Genomic DNA, 18,122 nt, shown 5'->3' on the forward strand with positions numbered 1-18,122 from the left:
AGACTTAGAAATAAATGTAACCAAGAAGGCAAAAGATCTGTCTACTGAAAACTACAATACTAATGAAAGAAATTAAGGACACAAATAAATAGAAAGATATTCCATGTTCACAGACTGAAATAATTAATATTGTTAAAATGTATGTACTATCCAAAGCAATACAAAGTCAACACAATCCTTATGAAAATTCCAATGGCATTTTTCACAAAAACAGAAAAAAAAAATCTAAAATTCATATAGAACCACAAAAGACTCTAAAGAGCCAAAGTAATTCTGTAAGACAAAAACAAAGTTGGAGGAAGCACACTTCCTGGTTTCAAATTATATTACAAAGTTATAGTAACCCAAACAGTGTGGTACTGGCATAAAAAGTAGACATGTAAACCAATGGAAAAGAATAGAGAGAGAAAAATAAACCCAAGCATATATGATTCGCTAATTTTTGACAAGGGCACCAAGAAGACACAATAGGGAATAGAAGATCTCTTCAAATAATGGTGCTGAGAAAATTAAATTTCCTCATGCAAAAGAATGAAATTGGACCTTTATCTTACACCACCAGCAAAAATCAACTCAAAGTTGATTAAAGAACTCAACATGAAGACTTAAAACCATAAACCTAGAAGAAAATATATGGGAAAGCTCCTTGACACTTGTCTTGGCAATGTTGTTTTGGATATCACAACAAAAGCTCAGGCTACAAAAGCAAAAATAAATAAATGGAACTAAGTCAAGCTAAAGAGTTTCACATCTAAGTAAACAATCAACAAAATGAGAAGACAGTCTACTATAGATGAGGAGAAAATATCTGCAAACCATATATCTGATAAGGAGTCAATTTCCACAATATATAAAGAACTTGTGCAACTCAGTAGAAGAAAAACAAACAACCTAATTTTAGAATGGGCAACGGACCTGAACAAACATTTCTCCAAAACAGAAAAAAAGAAAAGAAAAATGGCCAATCAGCATATGAAAAGATATTCAATATTACTATCATCAGGGAAATGCAAATTAAAACCATAATGAAATATCATCTCACACTTGTTAGGATGGCTATTATTTAAAAAACAAAAAGATTCAAGAGATAAGTGTTGGCAAGGGTGTGGAAAAAAGAGAACCCTTGTACACTGCTGGTGGCAATGTAAACCAGTGCAGCAATTGCGGAAAACAGTATAAAGTTTTCTAAAGTAATTAAAAATAGAACTACGACTGGGCACGGTGGCTCGTGCCTGTAATCCCAACACGGTGGGAGGATCACTGAGGTCAGGAGTTTGAGACCAGCTTGGCCAACATGATGAAACCCCGCCTCTATTAAAAATACAAAAATTAACCAGGCAGGGTAGTGCACACCTGTAACCCCAGCTACTCAGGAGGCTGAGACACAAGAATCGCTTGAACTCTGGAGGCGGAGGTTGCAGTGAGTTGAGAACACACCGCTGTACTCCAGCCTGAGCAACAGAGCGAGATTCTGTCTTAAAAAAAAAAAAAAGAGAGAGAAAGAAAGAAAAGAAAGAAAAGGACTACTTTTCTTGTATGACCTAGCAATTCCATTTCTGGGTAAAAACCTAAAGAAAATGAAACCACCACCTCATACAGATACCTGCACTCCCATGTTCACTGCAGCATTATCACAATAGCCACGAACACAACTACAGCATCCATTGATGAATGAATAAACTACAAGACACACACACATACACTCACACTCACACACACACACACATAACACACACACACATACACACGAGGAGGGGAAGGGGGAGGAATATTATTCAACCTTAAAAAGGAAGGTGATCCTGCCATTTGTCACATGAATAAACCTGGAAGATAGAAAAATACTGCATGATCTCACTTACATATGAAATCTATTTTTTAAAGTCAAGTACAAAGAAGTAGAAGTGAGGAACAGGGGAGGAAATGGGGAGATGCAGGTCAGAGGATTCAAAGTTGCAGGTATGATGGATCAGCAAGTTTAGCAATTCAACGTAAAATATAAGTACTATAGTTAATAATATTGTATTATATTTAGGATTCTTGCTAAAAGGATTTTAGATGCTCTTGCCACAAAAAAAAAGGCAGTAACTACGTGAGATCACGAATATGTTAATTTGCTTGACTATGGCAACCATTTCACTAGGTATATGTATATCAAAACATCATGATGTATAAATATATACAGTAAAGGAAAAAATAAACTAGAAATCAGTAACAGAAAAATAGCTGGAAAATCCCAACATACTTAAGAGGTTAAACAGTGTATTTCTAAATAGCATGTGGGTCAAATAAAAACTCTCAAAAGAAATTTAAAAATATTTTAACTAAATGAAAGTAAGAATACAACTTATCAAAATTTGTGATGCAGCAAAAGTAGTGCTTACTGGGAAATTTATAACACCGAATGTATATATTAGGAAAAAAATCTGAAATCAATTATCAAAGCTTCCAACTTAGGAAACTAGAAAAAGAAGAATAAATCATATTTAAAGTGAGGAGAAGAAAATAAATAAAAAGTTGAGCAGAAATCAATGAAACTGAGAATAGCAAATAAAGAGAGAAAATCAGTAAAAGCTTAAATGCTGGTTCTTTTGAAAAGATCAATAAAATCAATAAACCTCTGGCCAGGCTAATAAAACAAGATAAAGGATGCAAATTATAAACATCAAAAATGATGCCAGGTATGGTAGCTCACTCCTGTTATCCCAGCACTTTGGAAGGCCAGGGTGGGCAGATCACTTGAGGCCAGGAGTTTGAGACCAGCCTGGCCAAAGTGGTGAAACCCTAAATCTACTAAAAATGCAAAAATTAGCCGGGCATAGTGGCACACACCTATAATCCCAGCTACTCAGGTGGCTGAGGCACAAGAATCGCTTGAACCCAGGAGGCAGAGGTTGCAGTGAGGGAGACTGCGCCACTGCACTCCAGCCTCGGTGACACAGCAAGACTCTGTCTCAAAAAAAAGAAAAAAGAAAGAGAGGACATCACAACAGATCTCATGGACATTAAAAGGATAATAAAGGAACACTATAAACAACTCTATGCCCACAAATTTGATAGCCTAGATAAAATGAACGATTTCTTAAAAAAAGATAATCTGTCAAATCTGACACAAAAATAGACAAAATGAAGAGGCCTATATCTATTCGAAACACTGAATCACGAATTAATAGCCTTCTAAAACAGAAAGCACCAGACCCAGACAGGTTCACTGGTAATGCTACCAAACCCTGAAGGAGGAAATTGTACCAGTTCTCTAAAATCTCTCAGAAGACAGAATCAGAGAGAATACTTCTTAATCATTCTATGAAGTCTGTATTACCCTACTGCCAATACCAGACACACATTACCAAAAAAGAAAACAACAGACCATTATCTCCCATGAATATCAATGTAAAAATTCTCAGCAAAATATTAGCAAATCAAATTTAACAATGTACAAAAGTATTGTACATCATGACAAGTGGGTTTATTCCACGTATGCAAACTTGATTCAACATTCAAAAGTCAGTTAAGGCTGGACACAGTGGCTCCCACCTGTAATTCCAGCACTTTGAGAGGCCAAGGTGAGCAGATCACTTGAGCTCAGGAGTTCGAGACCAGCCTGGGCAACAAAGTGAGACCCCCTCCGCCACCTCTAAAAAAAATACAAAAATTAGCCTGGTATGGTGGCACATGCCTGTGGTCCCAGTTACTCAGGAGGGTGAAGGAGGAGGATGGCTTGAGCCTTGGAGGCAGAGGTTGCAGTGAGCCAAGATGGCAACACTGCACTCTAGCCTGGGTGACAACGCCAGACCCTGTCTCAAAAAAAAAAAAAAAAATCAATTAATATAATCCATCACATTGACAAGCTTTAGAAGAAAAACCACATGATCATATAACAGATGCAGAAAAAACATTTGACAACCTCTTCACGATATTCTCATTAAAATAGGAATAGAGGGGAATATTCTCAACTTGACATAGAGTATCTACAAAAAATCCTACAACTAATATCATACCTAATGAAACTTGAAGCTTTCCCTCTAAGATCAAGAACAAGGCAAGGATTCCCTCTCTGATATGATTTGGATATCTGTCCCTTCCAAATCTCATATTGAAATGTAATCCCCAGTGTTGGAGGTGGGGTCTGGTACAAGGTGACTGGATCATGGGGGCAGATCCTTCATGATTAGTTTAACACCATTCCCTTAGTGATAAGTGAGCGCTCACTCTAAGTTCACACAAGACCTGGTTGTTTAAAAGAGTGGCACCTCCTCCCTTGCTCTCTGGCTTCTGCTCTCGCCATGTGAGAGGCCTGCCCCCACTTCACCTTCCACCATGATTGTAAGCTCACCAGAAGCAGATGCTGGCACCAAGCTTCTCATACTCTGCAGAACCATGAGCCAATTAAACTTCTTTTCATTGTAACTTACCCAGCCTCAGGTGTTTCTTCATAGCAACACAATGATGACATAATACACCCTCTCACCACTGTCCAACAGTGTATTGGAGGTCATAGCTAATGCAATAAGACAAGAAAAGGAAATAAAAGGTACACAGACTGGGAAGGAGGAAATAAAACTCTGTTTGCAGATGACATGACTGTCTGTCTATACAGAAAATCCAGGCCAGGCGCAGTGGCTCACGCCTGTAATCCCAGCACTTTGGGAGGCTGAGAAGGGCAGATCACAAGGTCAGGAGTTTGAGACCAGCCTGGCCAACATAGTGAAACTCCATCTCTACTAAAAATACAAAAAAAAAAAAAAAAAAATTAGCCAGGCATGGTGGCAGGCACCTGTAATCCCAGCTACTCAGAAGGCTGAGGCAGGAGAATCGCTTGAACCCAGGAGGCAGAGGTTGCAATAAGCTGAGATCACACCACTGCACTCCAGCCCAGGTGACAGTGCCAGACTCCATCTCAAAAAAAAAGAAAATCCAAAAGAACTGACAAAACTTTCCTGGAATTAATAAGTAAAACTAGCAAAACTGCAGAATATAGGTTAATATATAAAAGTCAATCACTTCCTGTATACCAGCAATCAAGTGGAATTTGAAGTTAAAAGTACAATAATACCATTTACATTAACAACCCAATAAATAAAATATTTAGGTATAAATCTAACTTAATACATGTAAGATCTATATGAGGAAAACTATAAAACTCGATGAATGAAATCAAAGAACTAAATAAATGAGAAGGTATTTCAACTTCATGAAATACTCAATATTGTCAAGATGTCAGTTCTTCCCAACTTGATCTATTAAGATCAATGCAATCCCAATCAAAATCCCAGCAATTTTTAATACACATCAATGAATTTAATCTAAAGTTTATATGGAGGGGCAAAAGACTCCGAATTGGAGGACTGACACTACCTAACTTCAAGACTTACCATAAAGCTACAGTAATAAAGACAGCATGTATCAATGAAATAGACACATTGATCAATAAAACAGAATTGAAGGCCCAGAAATAGACCCATATAAATGTATTCAATTGATTTTTTGACCAAAAAACGAAGGCAATACAATGGAGAAAGTCTTCTCAACAAATGGTGCTGGAACAACTGGACATTTACATGCAAAACAATGAACCCAGACACAGATCTGACATCCTTCACACACAAAAATTAATTCAAAGTGCAAAAGTATAAAAAGACCTAAATGCAAAGTGCAAAAGTATAAAACTCCTAGAAGATAACATAGGAGAAAATCTAGATGTCCTTGGGTTTGGTGATGGCTTTTTGGATACAATACTAAAGGCATATAATCTATGAAAGAAATAATTGATAAGCTGGATTTAATTAAAAACTTATTCTGCTTTGTGAAAAACACTGTCAAAAGAATAAAAAGACAAGCTATAGACTGGAAGAAAATATTTGCAAAAGACACATCTCTGATTCAGGATGTTAACAGTGAGGGAGGCTATGGAGAGGGGCAGGGCACAGATGGGAACTCTGTATTGCCCATTCAATATGGCTGTGAACCTAAAACTGCTCTAAAAGATAAAGTCTGTTTAAAAGCAAAACCGCACGCCTGTAATCCCAGCACTCTGGGAGGCCGAGGCAGGTGGATCACCTGAAGTCAGGAGTTCGAGACCAGCCTAACATGGTGAAATCCCATCTCTACTGAATACAAGAAAAAAAATTAGCTGAGCATGGTGGCATATGCCTGTAAACCCAGCTACTCAGGAGGCTGAGGCAGGAGAATCACTTGAATCCGGGAGGCAGAGGTTGCAGTGAGCCAAGATAATGCCATTGCATTCCAGCCTAGGCAACAAGAGCGAAACACCATCTCAAAAACAAAACAAAACAAAACAAAACAAAAAAACCCCAAAACAGAGGTCTGGTGAAGCATATAAAGAGCTTGGAAGTAATCACTCCCATCCCCGTCATAAAAAAAAAAAGCTGAACAAACTAAAAAATCAAAACTCTTCTTATATCCATCAGAGAACTGAGATGAAGGGCAAACTATTGTTCCAAAAATTGGAGAGGTACATACACAGAGAATCACAACTTACCAGAGCAGAATCCCAAGAACAGAAACCACTGTGGGAACTAACTAGTACCAGGGAAGAAAAATCTAGTGTAATTGACAAATTGCTGGAGGTGCAATGCGACAACTTTGAGAATTAAAAGCCGCAGGGAAACCAGTCTTATGAAGGGCCTCCATACTTCTGTAAGTTTTATCTCCACAACCCCTAGCATGTTACCACAGTTAAGATGAGAGAAAAATACCTACTCCCCAGTTAGGGGGAGGGGGTTGGGGGTAACCATTTTGAATATTCCCAGAGTATTTTGTTCTTCTTAGAAAACTTGCCCTCAAACTATTTTACCAGAGCCTAACCAGGCCGGGCGCGGTAGCTCAAGCCTGTAATCCTAGCACTTTGGGAGGCCGAGGAGGGTGGATCACGAGGTCAGGAGATCGAGACCAACCCGTCTAACACGGTTAAACCCTGTCTCTACTAAAAATACAAAAAATTAGCCAGGCGTGGTGGCAGGCGCCTGTAGTCCCAGCTACTTGGGAGGCTGAGGCAGGAGAATGGCATGAAACTGGGAGGCAGAGCTTGCAGTGAGCTGAGATCGCGCCACTGCACCCCCAGCCTGTGCGACAGAGCAAGACTCCGTCTCAAAAAAAAAAAAAAAAAGAAAGAATGGACAATCTGAATAGACCCATAAGAAGAAAAAAGAGTGATTTAGTAATTAAAATACTATGCCCCATCCTGCAAAAAAAAAAAGAGCTCAGACCCATTTGATGTAACCTATCGAACTTACAAAGAATTAATGCCAGTCCTTCACAAACTCTTCCAAAACCAATAGGAATACTTTCAATTCACTTTATGAGGTCAATATTACCCTGATACCAAACCAGACAAAAGCATCAAAAGAAAACTACAGACCAATATATCTTACAAATATAGACGGAATAACTCTAAACAAAATACAAGCGTGTGTGTGTGTGTGTGTGTGTGTATTTCTATGACAGGCAACACATAAAATGTTTATACACTGTGACAAAGTGAGTTATTTTCACAAGGCTGGTTTAATAACCTAATATCAATTAATGTAATACATCGATTAATAATTTGACAAAATTATTATTAAAAACACTTAAGAAATTAGGGATAGAAACTTCATCAATATGATAAGGGCATCTATTAAAAACCCACAACTAACATCATACTCGCGGGTAAAAGACTGGATGCTTTCTCCCTAAGACAAGTTTGTCCAACCCACAGCCGAGGACCATGAATGTGGCCCAACACAAATTCGTAAACCTTCTTAAAACATTATATTTTTGCAATTTTTTTTTAGCTCATCAGCTATTGTTAGTGTATTTTATGTGTGGCCCAAGACAATTCTTCCAATGTAGCCCAGAGAAGCCAAAAGATTGGACACCCCTGCCCTAAGATCAGGAATAAAAAAGCATATACACTCTTACCCCTCCTATTCAATATTTTACTAAAGGTTCTAGCCAGGGCAATTAGCCATAAATAAATACATAAAAGGCATCCAGATTGGAAAGAAAAAATAAAGCTATATATATTTGCCCTTGACATGATCTTTACAAGAAAATCATAGAGAACCCACAAATAATCTACTAGGATGAATAAACAAGTTCAGAAGAGATTCAGAAACAATATTAATATATATAAAAATCAAGTGTTTTTAAACATCTACAACGAATAACCCAAACATTCAATTAAGAAAAATAATTCCACTTACAATACCATTAAAAACAATATTTTGAAGAATTTAAGAAAAAAAGTGCAATTCTGAAAACTATAAAACATTATTGAAATTTAAAGAAGATCTAATTACAGTTGTATGCCACATCAGAACATTTCCATCAACTACAGACCACATACATAATGGTGGTCCTATAAGATTATAATACCGGCCCAGCATGGTGGCTCACGCCTCTAATCCCAGCACTTTGGGAGGCCAAGGTGGGCAGATCACTTGAGTCAGGAGTTCGGGACCAGCCTAGGCAACATGACAAAACCCCATCTCTACTAAAAATACAAAAATTAGCCAGGCATGGTGGCACACACCTGTAATCCCAGCTACTCAGGAGGCTGAGACATGAGAATCACTTGAGCCTGGGAAGCGGTGGTTGCAGTGGGCGGAGATTGTGTCACTGCACTCCAGCCTGGGTGACAGAGCGAGACTCTGTCTCAAAAAAAAAAAAATATGTATATATATATATATATATATACACATATATATATATATACACATATATATATACACATATATATACACATATATATACACATATATATACACATATATATACACATATATATACACATATATATATACACATATATATACACATATATATACACATATATATGTAAAATACCATATTTTTACTATACCTTTTCTAGTATTTGTGTTAGATACACAAACGTATCCAACACAAATACTTACCATGGTGTTACAACTGCCTACCGTATTCAGTACTGTAACATGCTGTACAGGTTTGTAGCCTAGGAGCAAACAGTTAGACTATATAGCCTAGGTGTGTAGTAGGCTATGCCATCTAGGTTTGTGTACGTACACTATATGATGTTTGCACAACAATGAAATACTGTAATGAAACATTTCTCAGAATGTATCCTCATCATTAATTGACACAACTATAAATGAAAGGATATCCCATGTTCATGAACCAAATGATTAGGCCAGGCACGGTGGCTCACGCCTGCAATCCCAGCACTTTGAGAGGCCGAGGCAGGTGGATCACTTGAAGTCAGGAGTTCGAGACCAGCCTGGTCAACATGGTGAAACCCCGTCTCCACTAAAAATACAAAAATAAACCAGGGATGGTGGTGTGCATCTGTAATCCCAGCTACTGGAGGCTGAGGCAGGAGAACTGCTTGAACCCAGGAGGCAGAGGTTTCAGTGAGCTGAGATTGCACCACTGCACTCCAGCCTGGGCAAGACACCAACTCAACAACAACAAAAAAAAGGACCAGATGATTTAATATCAAGATGACCATACTCCCAAATTGATCTACAGATTCATCACAATCTCTATCAAAATACTAGCTGGCTTCTTTGCAGAAATTGACAAGCTAATCTAAAATTCATATGGAATTGCAAGGGGCTCCAGAATGGCTAAAATATCTTGAAAAAGGAAAGCAAAGTTGGAGAACTCCCCCATTTCAAAACTTACTATAAAGCAATATTAATCAAAAGAGTGTCTCCTAGTCAGGCATGGTGGCTCACGCCTGTAATCCCAGCACATTGAGAGGCTGAGGTGGGCAGATGGCTTTAGCCCAAGAGTTTGAGACCAGCCTGGGCAACATGGTGAGATTCCATCCCTACAAAACCTACAAAAATTAGCCAGGCATGGTGGCATGTGCCTGTAGTTCCAGCTACTTGGTAGGCTGACATAGGAGGTCCACTTGAGCCCAGGAGGTGGAGGTTGCAGTGAGCCGAGATTGCACCACTGCATGCACTCCAGCCTGGGCAACAAAGAGACACCTATCTCAGAAAAAAAAAAAAAAAAAAAGTGCTTCCTGGCATAAGGTGGGCATATAGATCAATGAAATAGAATTGGGAATCCAGAAATAAACCCATATATCTATGGCTAACTGATTTTCTACAAGGGTACTAAGACCAATCAATGGGGAAAAGAACAGCCTCTTTAACAAATGGTGCTGCAGAAAGACAAACTGCCTATTCTTCCAAGTGGGAGCTAAACAACAAGTACATGTGGAAGCAGAGTATGGAATGACAGAGAGTGGAATCTTGGAAGGGTGGGGAGTGTGAGAGTGGGGTGGATGAAGAGAAATTACTTAATGAGTACAACGTAGGCTACTCCAGTGACGGATACGCTAAAAGCCCTGACTTCACCGCTATGCAATATATCAATGTAATAAAATTATACTTGAACTCTATAAATTTACACAAATCAATAAAATTTAAAAAAAAACAGTGCTGGATAGTCACATACGAAAGAATAAAGTTTGAACCCTTTCTTCATATCGTATACAAAAATTAACTCAAAATGGATCAAAGACCTACATGTAATAGCAATACTATAAAATCTCAAAGAAAACATAGTACGTCCTCATGACCTCACATTTGTCAAGGGACTGTATCTTGTCAATTCCTTGATTGATAAGGGATTATATATGTAATATGCATATATATAAAGAATATATATAAAGAATTCTTACAATCCAATAGTAAATAGACAAATAACCCAATTAAAGAATGGGCAAAAAACCTGAATAGATATTTCTCCAAAGAAGACACACAAATGGCCAAGAAGCACATGAATAGATGCATGAACCATAAGGGAAATGCAAATCAAAACTACAAAAAAGTCAGGTAATAACAAGTGCTGATAAGGATGTGGAGAAACTGGAACTCTCATACACTGCTAATAGGAAGGCCACTTTGGAAAACAATCTGGCAGATCCTTAAAAGGTTAACAGAATTCCATATGTCCCAAAAATTCTACTCCTAGATATACATCCAAGAGAAATGAATCCATATGTCCACACATACACTTATATAAGAATGTCTACGGTAGCACTATACATAATAGCCAAAAAGTAGGAAAAAAAACATGTCCATCAACTGATGAATGGATATACAAAATATCACATATCCATATAATAAAATATTATTCAGCCATATAAAGTAATGAAGTACTGATACATGCCACATCACAGGTGAATCCTGAAACCATTAAGCTAAGTGAAAGAAGCCCAGTCACAAAAACACATATCATTCCATTTATATGAAATGCCCAAAATAGGTAAATCTATAGACAGAAGGCAGATTAATAGTTGCATATGGGGAATGGAAGACGGGGGATATCAGCTAAAGTGTATGGGGTTTCTTTTAGAAGTGATAAAATGGTCTAAAATTGACCGTGATCATGATGGCACATATCTATGAATATACAGAAAACGACTGAATTGTGCACTTTAAATTAAAGGTGAATTGTACAGTATGTGAATGATATCTCAAAAAGCTATTAAAATATTTTTAAGTAAGTCAATTAAGCACTCAACACAAGGAAATCACACACACACACACACACACACACACACACACACATCAAAGTAAACCTAAGGAAATAGTAAAAGATGAAAACTGAACTTATTATTAAAATTAATAATTTTTAATAATTAAAAAATAAACAGCAACAGAAACTTAAATCAAGAGCTGTGTCCTTGAATGAAAAATAAATTAAATAAACCCCTACCTAGTCAAATCAGGAGAAAAATAAAGCATAATTACACAAAATTGGGAATGAGAAGTGAAAATAACCACAGAGGCAAATGAAAAAATAAAGAATACTGTGTAGCACTCCATTAAAATTAACTAGAAACCCTTACTGAAAAGAATGATTTCCTAGGAAAACCACCAAAATTAACCCAAGAAAGGAGAACATATATAGACTACAACCCTGAAAGGAATACAGAGATAGTTTAAATGGTGATATCTTTCAAACATACAAGAAAGAAAAATTCCTTTGTACTTACGCTGTTCCAGAAAAACAAAAATCACCCAAGTACCTTTTATGAAAATGGCATAATATTGATGTCAAGTTTGATAAATACTGGCCAAGAAAACAAAAAACAAACAGAAAAACATTTAAAACCATTATCAAATATCTGCAAATAAAATCTAGCAGTTCCTCAAGAGAAAAGCACACTACGACTAAATAGTTTTTACCCTAGGAACACAAAACAGGATTAATATTAAGAATAAAACGTATACAAGGCCAGGTGCGGTGGCTCAAGCCTGTAATCCCAGCACTTTGGGAGGCCGAGGCGGGTGTATCACGAGGTCAGGAGATGGAGACCATCCTGGCTAACACGGTGAAACCCCGTCTCTACCAAAAATACAAAAAAATAGCCGGGCGTGGTGGCGGGCGCCTGTAGTCGCAGCTACTCAGGAGGCTGAGGCAGGAGAATGGCATGAACTTGGGAGGCTGAGTTTGCAGTGAGCCGAGATTGCGCCACTACACTCCAGCCTGGGTGACAGAGTGAGACTCCATCTCAAAAAAAAAAAAAAAAAAAAGAATAAAACGTATATGAATAGGTTAAAAAAAAAATTGTGCACTGTAGATAAATTTGGAGATGGGGAGCAGAAAAGGGAGAGGTTCAGCCTGTGTTCTCTTCTTTGAAACTGTAACCTGCTTATGGGGGGATGTTGAACTCTGGGTGGGAGACAGAAGTTAAGAGGGAAGATAGGGAAAGAAGCTGACAGAGAGGAAACTAAAGATTTCCAAGCACTGTTGGGCCGGGCGCAGTGGCTCATCACATCTGTAATGCCAGCACTTTGGGAGGCCGAGGCGGGTGGATAACCTGAGGTCAAGAGATCAAGACCATCCTGGCCAACATGGTGAAACCCCATCTCTACTAAAAATACAAAAATTAGCTGGGCATGGTGGCGCGCATCTGTAGTCCCAGCTACTGGGGAGGCTGAGGCAGGAGAATCACTTGAACCCAGGAGGCGGAGGTTGCAGTTAGCCAAGATCGGGCCACTGCCACTCCAGCCTGGTGACAAAAGCGAGAGACTCCATCTTAAAAAGAAAAAAAAAAAAAAGATTTCCAAGCACTGTTGATGACCCAATTAAAAGTTGGAGACCAAGAATTTCTAGTGATGCCAACCCAGAGAACTGAATTATCTTCCCCAGCACAACTCAGAAATTCAGGTTAAGGAATTACAAGAAGTGTTTGAATGGTCTGTAGGACCAGCATAAAAACAACATAAGGCTCTGAATCACTCACTTCCCTCTTAAAAAGACTTAGTTATAAGACTGGTCATATTTTGCTTCAAATTTAAACAGTATCATAGCTTAACTCAGCCTTAGTAACAGGACTACAAACTTAATCACTGCCTTATATAACACCACTATAACTCCCTTATTATCTAGTGAGATATGAGAGTAAATTGAATAACACAATTTTGTCATTTAACTTGAGAGTAAACTGGATGAAATTAATGTTTCCTATTATTTGATCTCATCCTCTAAATACGCAACATTAGATGTTATACAACACATCTAAGAATTTCACAGTTCATAAATTTCTAGCAAGAAACATACTAAGCATTTTTTGCTTAAACACTTTCCAACCTATGCCAGTAAGTTTCAATATGCCAGTGAACTAAAGGAAAAATTATCTGAATACTCCTTGTATCATTGTAAATCTACCTTTAATACAGAAAATCATCTATATATTCTATATATTATCATATATTCTCTCAGGTAAATAAGAAAATATCTAATTTTTCTCAGGGGAAAGAAAAAACTGTGGGGAGGAAAAAAATACTCTGGGCTCTCAGAAGTAAGATTTTCTATTACCCATAGATAGTTCACTATTAGAGGCCGGGCGCGGTGGCTCATGCCTCTAATCCCAACACTTTGGGAGGCTGAGGCAGGCAGATCACAGGTCAGGAGTTCAAGACCAGCCTGGCCAACATGGTGAAACCCCATCTCTACTAAAAATACAAAAATTAGCCAGGCTTGGTGGTGGATACCTGTAATCCCAGCTACTCGGGAGGCTGAGGCAGGAGAATTGCTTGAACCCAGGAGGCAGAGGTTGCAGTGAACCAAGATCGTGACACTGCACTCCAGCCTGGGCAACAGAGCAAGACTTCATCTCGGCGGGGGAAAAAAAAGATAGTTCATTATTAAACAGGATAATAATTTTCTCACATTGGCTGTAGTAAAAGAGGGTTAGCTTAAAAATTCCTCCTCTGGGTCCCTATCTCTCACCATATGCAAAGATTAACTCAAGATGGATTAAAGACTTAAATGTAAGGCCCGAAATTATAATAATCCTAAAGAATACTTAGGAAAAAAGTTTATGATTAAGACCTCAAAAGCAAATGCAACAAAAATAAAAACAGACAAATGGAACTTAATTAAACTAGAAGAGCTCCTGCACAGCAAAATAAACTACCAACAGAGTAAACAGACAACCTACAGGATGGGAGAAAATATCTGCAAACTATGCATCTGACAAAGGACTAATATCCAGCATCTATAAGGAACTCAAACAAATCAACAGGGAAAAAAAAACAAATAACCCCACTAAAAAGCGGGCAAAAGATTGAACAGACACTTCTCAAAAGAAGACATACGAGCGGCCAAAAAACATGAAAAAATGCTCAACATCACTAAGCATCAGAGAAATGCAAATTAAAATCACAATGAGATACCATCTCACACCAGTCAGAATGGCTATTATTAAAAAGTCAAAAAATAGATGTTGGCAAGGATGAGAAGAAAAGGGAACGCGTATACACTGTTGTTGGGAATGTAAATTGTTCAACTCCTATGGAAAGCAGTATGGAGATTTCTTGAAGAACTCAAAACAGAACTACCATTTGACCCAGCAATCCTACTACTGGGTATCTATACAAAGGAAAATAAATCATTTCATCAAAAAGACATCTGAGCCAGGCACACTGGCTCACACCTGTAGTCCCAGCACTTTGGGAAGCCAAGGCAGAGTACCACTTGAGCCCAGGTGTTCTACACCAGCTAGACGCCATTAAAAAAAAAGAAAAAAATCTGTGCTCATATGTTTATCACAGCACCGTTCACAATAGCAAAGTCATGAAATCAACCTAAGTGTCCATCAACAACTGAATGGGTAAAGAAAATGTAGTATGTATTAATATACATTGTGAAATATTATGCAGCTATAAACAGAATGAAATCCTGTCCTTTGCAGCAACATGGATGGAGCCTGGAGGCTATTTATCAAGTGAAACAATTCAGAAACAGAAAATCAAATACCACATGCTCTCACTGATAAGACAAGTGGGTACAATGGGTACACAGAGACATAAAGATAAATGGGTACAATAAGTACACACAGACATAAAGATGGAAATAAACAGACACTGGGGGCTCCAGAAGGAGGAGAGAAGGGCTGAAAAATTACCTATCAAGTACAATGTTACACTATCAGGTACAAAGGTATATTATTTGGGTGAGAGGTTCACTAGAAGCCCAAACCTCACCATTATGCAATATATCCATGTTAATTACGTGCATATGTACCCCCAAATCTAAAATTAAATTAAAATTTTGTTTAAAAAACTCCTCCTCTAGGCTTCAAGATAAAGTTTGAATATTAATAGTTATTCAAGCAAGAAGTCACAGGACAAAATAAAAGTTAGAAGACCTAGTCAACAAGTGTAGCTTTAATTATGGTCTCTGTGTAAATGACTTACAACTTGAAATCTCTAGCCCAGCCTTCTCCTTCAATCTTCAAAACCAAACTCATAATCTTAAGATTCACCCAACCAATTCCACCACCCACTCACAGCCACCACCTCCACCATAAATCTGGCCATATCTTAATATTGGCACAACCATTCAAACAATAACCTAACACCTGGCTACTTCACCTTTCACATCCCATCCGTTATTAAGCATGATGATTTTGCCTCTTAAATATCTCTCAAATCAGTCCACTTTTCCCTGTATCCACCAACACTTCCCTATTCCAAAATTTCATCATCTTTTGCCTGGCAATGCTGCAATGGTCTCCTAATTTATGCCCTTGACCTATGGCTACTGCTCCCCATCCCACCTTGCTATCACAGCTGTTCCACATTCTGCTATACACCTGACCTTTCTGAAACACCTAACTTATCATACATCCCCTCGTTTCAAATATTTTCTTCAACTCCCCAAAGCTCCAGAGATAAAGCCCCTAAATCCTTGGCATAGCACACAAAGCCTTGCAGTCTGTGCTCAAACCACGTTGGCTTCTGGGTCCTGGAAAATGCCATGCTCTCTCTCATCAACAGTACCTTTTCATGTGTTTTTCCCTTAGCTAGACGGCTCTTTCCCTCCCCTTTGCCTGATTAACCTTAAACTGTCTTCAGATATCAGCTCTATCATAACCTCCTCAAGAAGGCTTTCCCAACTTCACTGACAAGGCCAGATTATCTTACTTTATGCTTTCATACAATATTAGCACATATATTAGTTTCACTTTATGTGATCATCTGAAATCTGTCTGCCTCCCTGTCTAGACCATGAACACGAGGAAGGCAGAGACCAAAAATGTTTGGGTTCACCAAGCTTTCCTTGGCACCCAGCACAATGTGTAGCACATGGTGAATTCTAATAATACATGTTCAATGAATTAAGTACCCCCTGGAATATTCACCAGACAAAACAACAACTACTGCTCATTAGTGACAAAACTCTACACCTTCACTGTCTGTGATGATGGAACTGTTCCATTATCTGCTCTGTCCAACATGGTAGCCACTAGCCTAGTGTGGCTGCTGAGCACTTGAAAACCGGTAAGAACAGACGCATGGAATTTTTCATTTAATTTATTTTTAACTCTTACTTAAAACTATAATAGTTTTCTCTTTAAGATGTAAAAAGCCACACGTGGCCAGTGGCTACTGTACTGAACAGGGCAGGTCTTGCTCCTCGAAAAGCAGTAAGTTAAAAAAAGGGGGGTAAGGGCAGCAAATTAAATGGAGAGTTATTTTCAAAATGATCTTCGGGGGTCTACCATGAAATCGGCTTTCTCCATTGTGTATTATCTGTGCTTTGTAGTTTTGCAGACTGTTTGGAGCCGCATCACAAGCCTCCTGCATTCCAAGCCCCTCCTATCGGCTGGGGAACCCCTTTATTGCTACAAATGATGGTTCAGGGGAGGAAAACCCGCGGGGAGCCTCTCCAGACTAAGTGATAGCGCGGTGTACATTATCCACATTACTCCCTCAGGGGGAGTCCTGCAATTCAGTCAAGCTAATCCGTTCACTGTCTCCCCAACAAGATGCTTCCCAGGCAACCACTCGCTCCGGTCCTACACCGCCTTTTCCCTCCTTCAAGGCTCGACACACCCGTGGTCCTCTCTCAGCGTTTCTCACCCCCACTCACGGGGAATGCAGGCTCCCCTGAACGTCTACGGGAGTTCAAAAGGCCCAGGACCCACCGAGGGGGAGGAAACGAGAAGTCTTTGCCACAAAGCCTGGGAGACGCGGAGCAGCCGGCCGGCACCTGGGCTGGAGTCTGGGCCGCCTACTAGCCTCAGCTGCGCGCGTTTTCTCCGTCAGGCGGCGTGACCTGCGGGCGGGCGGAGCGCTCGGGGCCCAGCCTCCAACCCCAACTCGCCGCGGCTCCACACCCCTCCCGGCCCGCCTCACCTTCTCCAGGGAGGTCTGCTCGCCCTCCGAGTAGCGGTGCTGCGGGGGCGACGGCGGAGGCAAAATCCTGCCGGGGTGCGCCTGCAGCCAGGCCTTGGCCTCCTCGTCCTCCTCGTCGTCTATACTTTCCAGATGCTGGGGCCCGTAGTGAGAGTCGCAGTCCAACTCCCGCCCCGCCTCTTCCTCCACCTCCTCCACGACCACTACGTCGTCCACGTTCGCCGCCGCCGCCGCTGCAGCCTCCTCCTCCTCCTCCTCCTCCTCCTCCTCCTCCTCCTCCTCCAGCTCGCCCGGCCATGGCAGATCCTCGGGCTCCATGTTGGTGTCTCGCTCTGGGCGGCAGAGGAGGAGGAGGGGCGGGGGAGGGAGGGAAGGGGAGAGCCCTGACTGGCGGTTGTGGCCCAGCTTAGGCGCAATGCCGCCCGCCTGGGCGGGGCCGGAAGACCGCGCGCGCGTTGCTAGGGACGCCGCGCG

General features: G+C 39.8%; 1 protein-coding gene across 11 annotated transcripts in view; it reads right to left on the reverse strand.

Annotated features, from left to right (window-relative positions):
- The window catches only part of ALMS1 (ALMS1 centrosome and basal body associated protein), a 259,158-nt gene extending 241,036 nt beyond the window's left edge, over nt 1–18,122 (reverse strand). For all 11 annotated transcript variants that reach the window (XR_008546450.2, XR_010149365.1, XR_010149367.1 and 8 more), the window contains exon 1: nt 17,649–18,122. Coding sequence is in view for 5 of the 11 variants with exons in the window: in XM_016948786.3 (XP_016804275.3) it covers nt 17,649–17,966 (318 nt within the window). In the remaining 6 variants the exon portion in view is untranslated. The remainder of the gene's footprint in view (nt 1–17,648) is intronic.

Source organism: Pan troglodytes, chromosome 12 (genome assembly GCF_028858775.2).
Source record: "Pan troglodytes isolate AG18354 chromosome 12, NHGRI_mPanTro3-v2.0_pri, whole genome shotgun sequence".
In the NCBI taxonomy this organism is placed as follows: Eukaryota; Metazoa; Chordata; class Mammalia; order Primates; family Hominidae; genus Pan; species Pan troglodytes.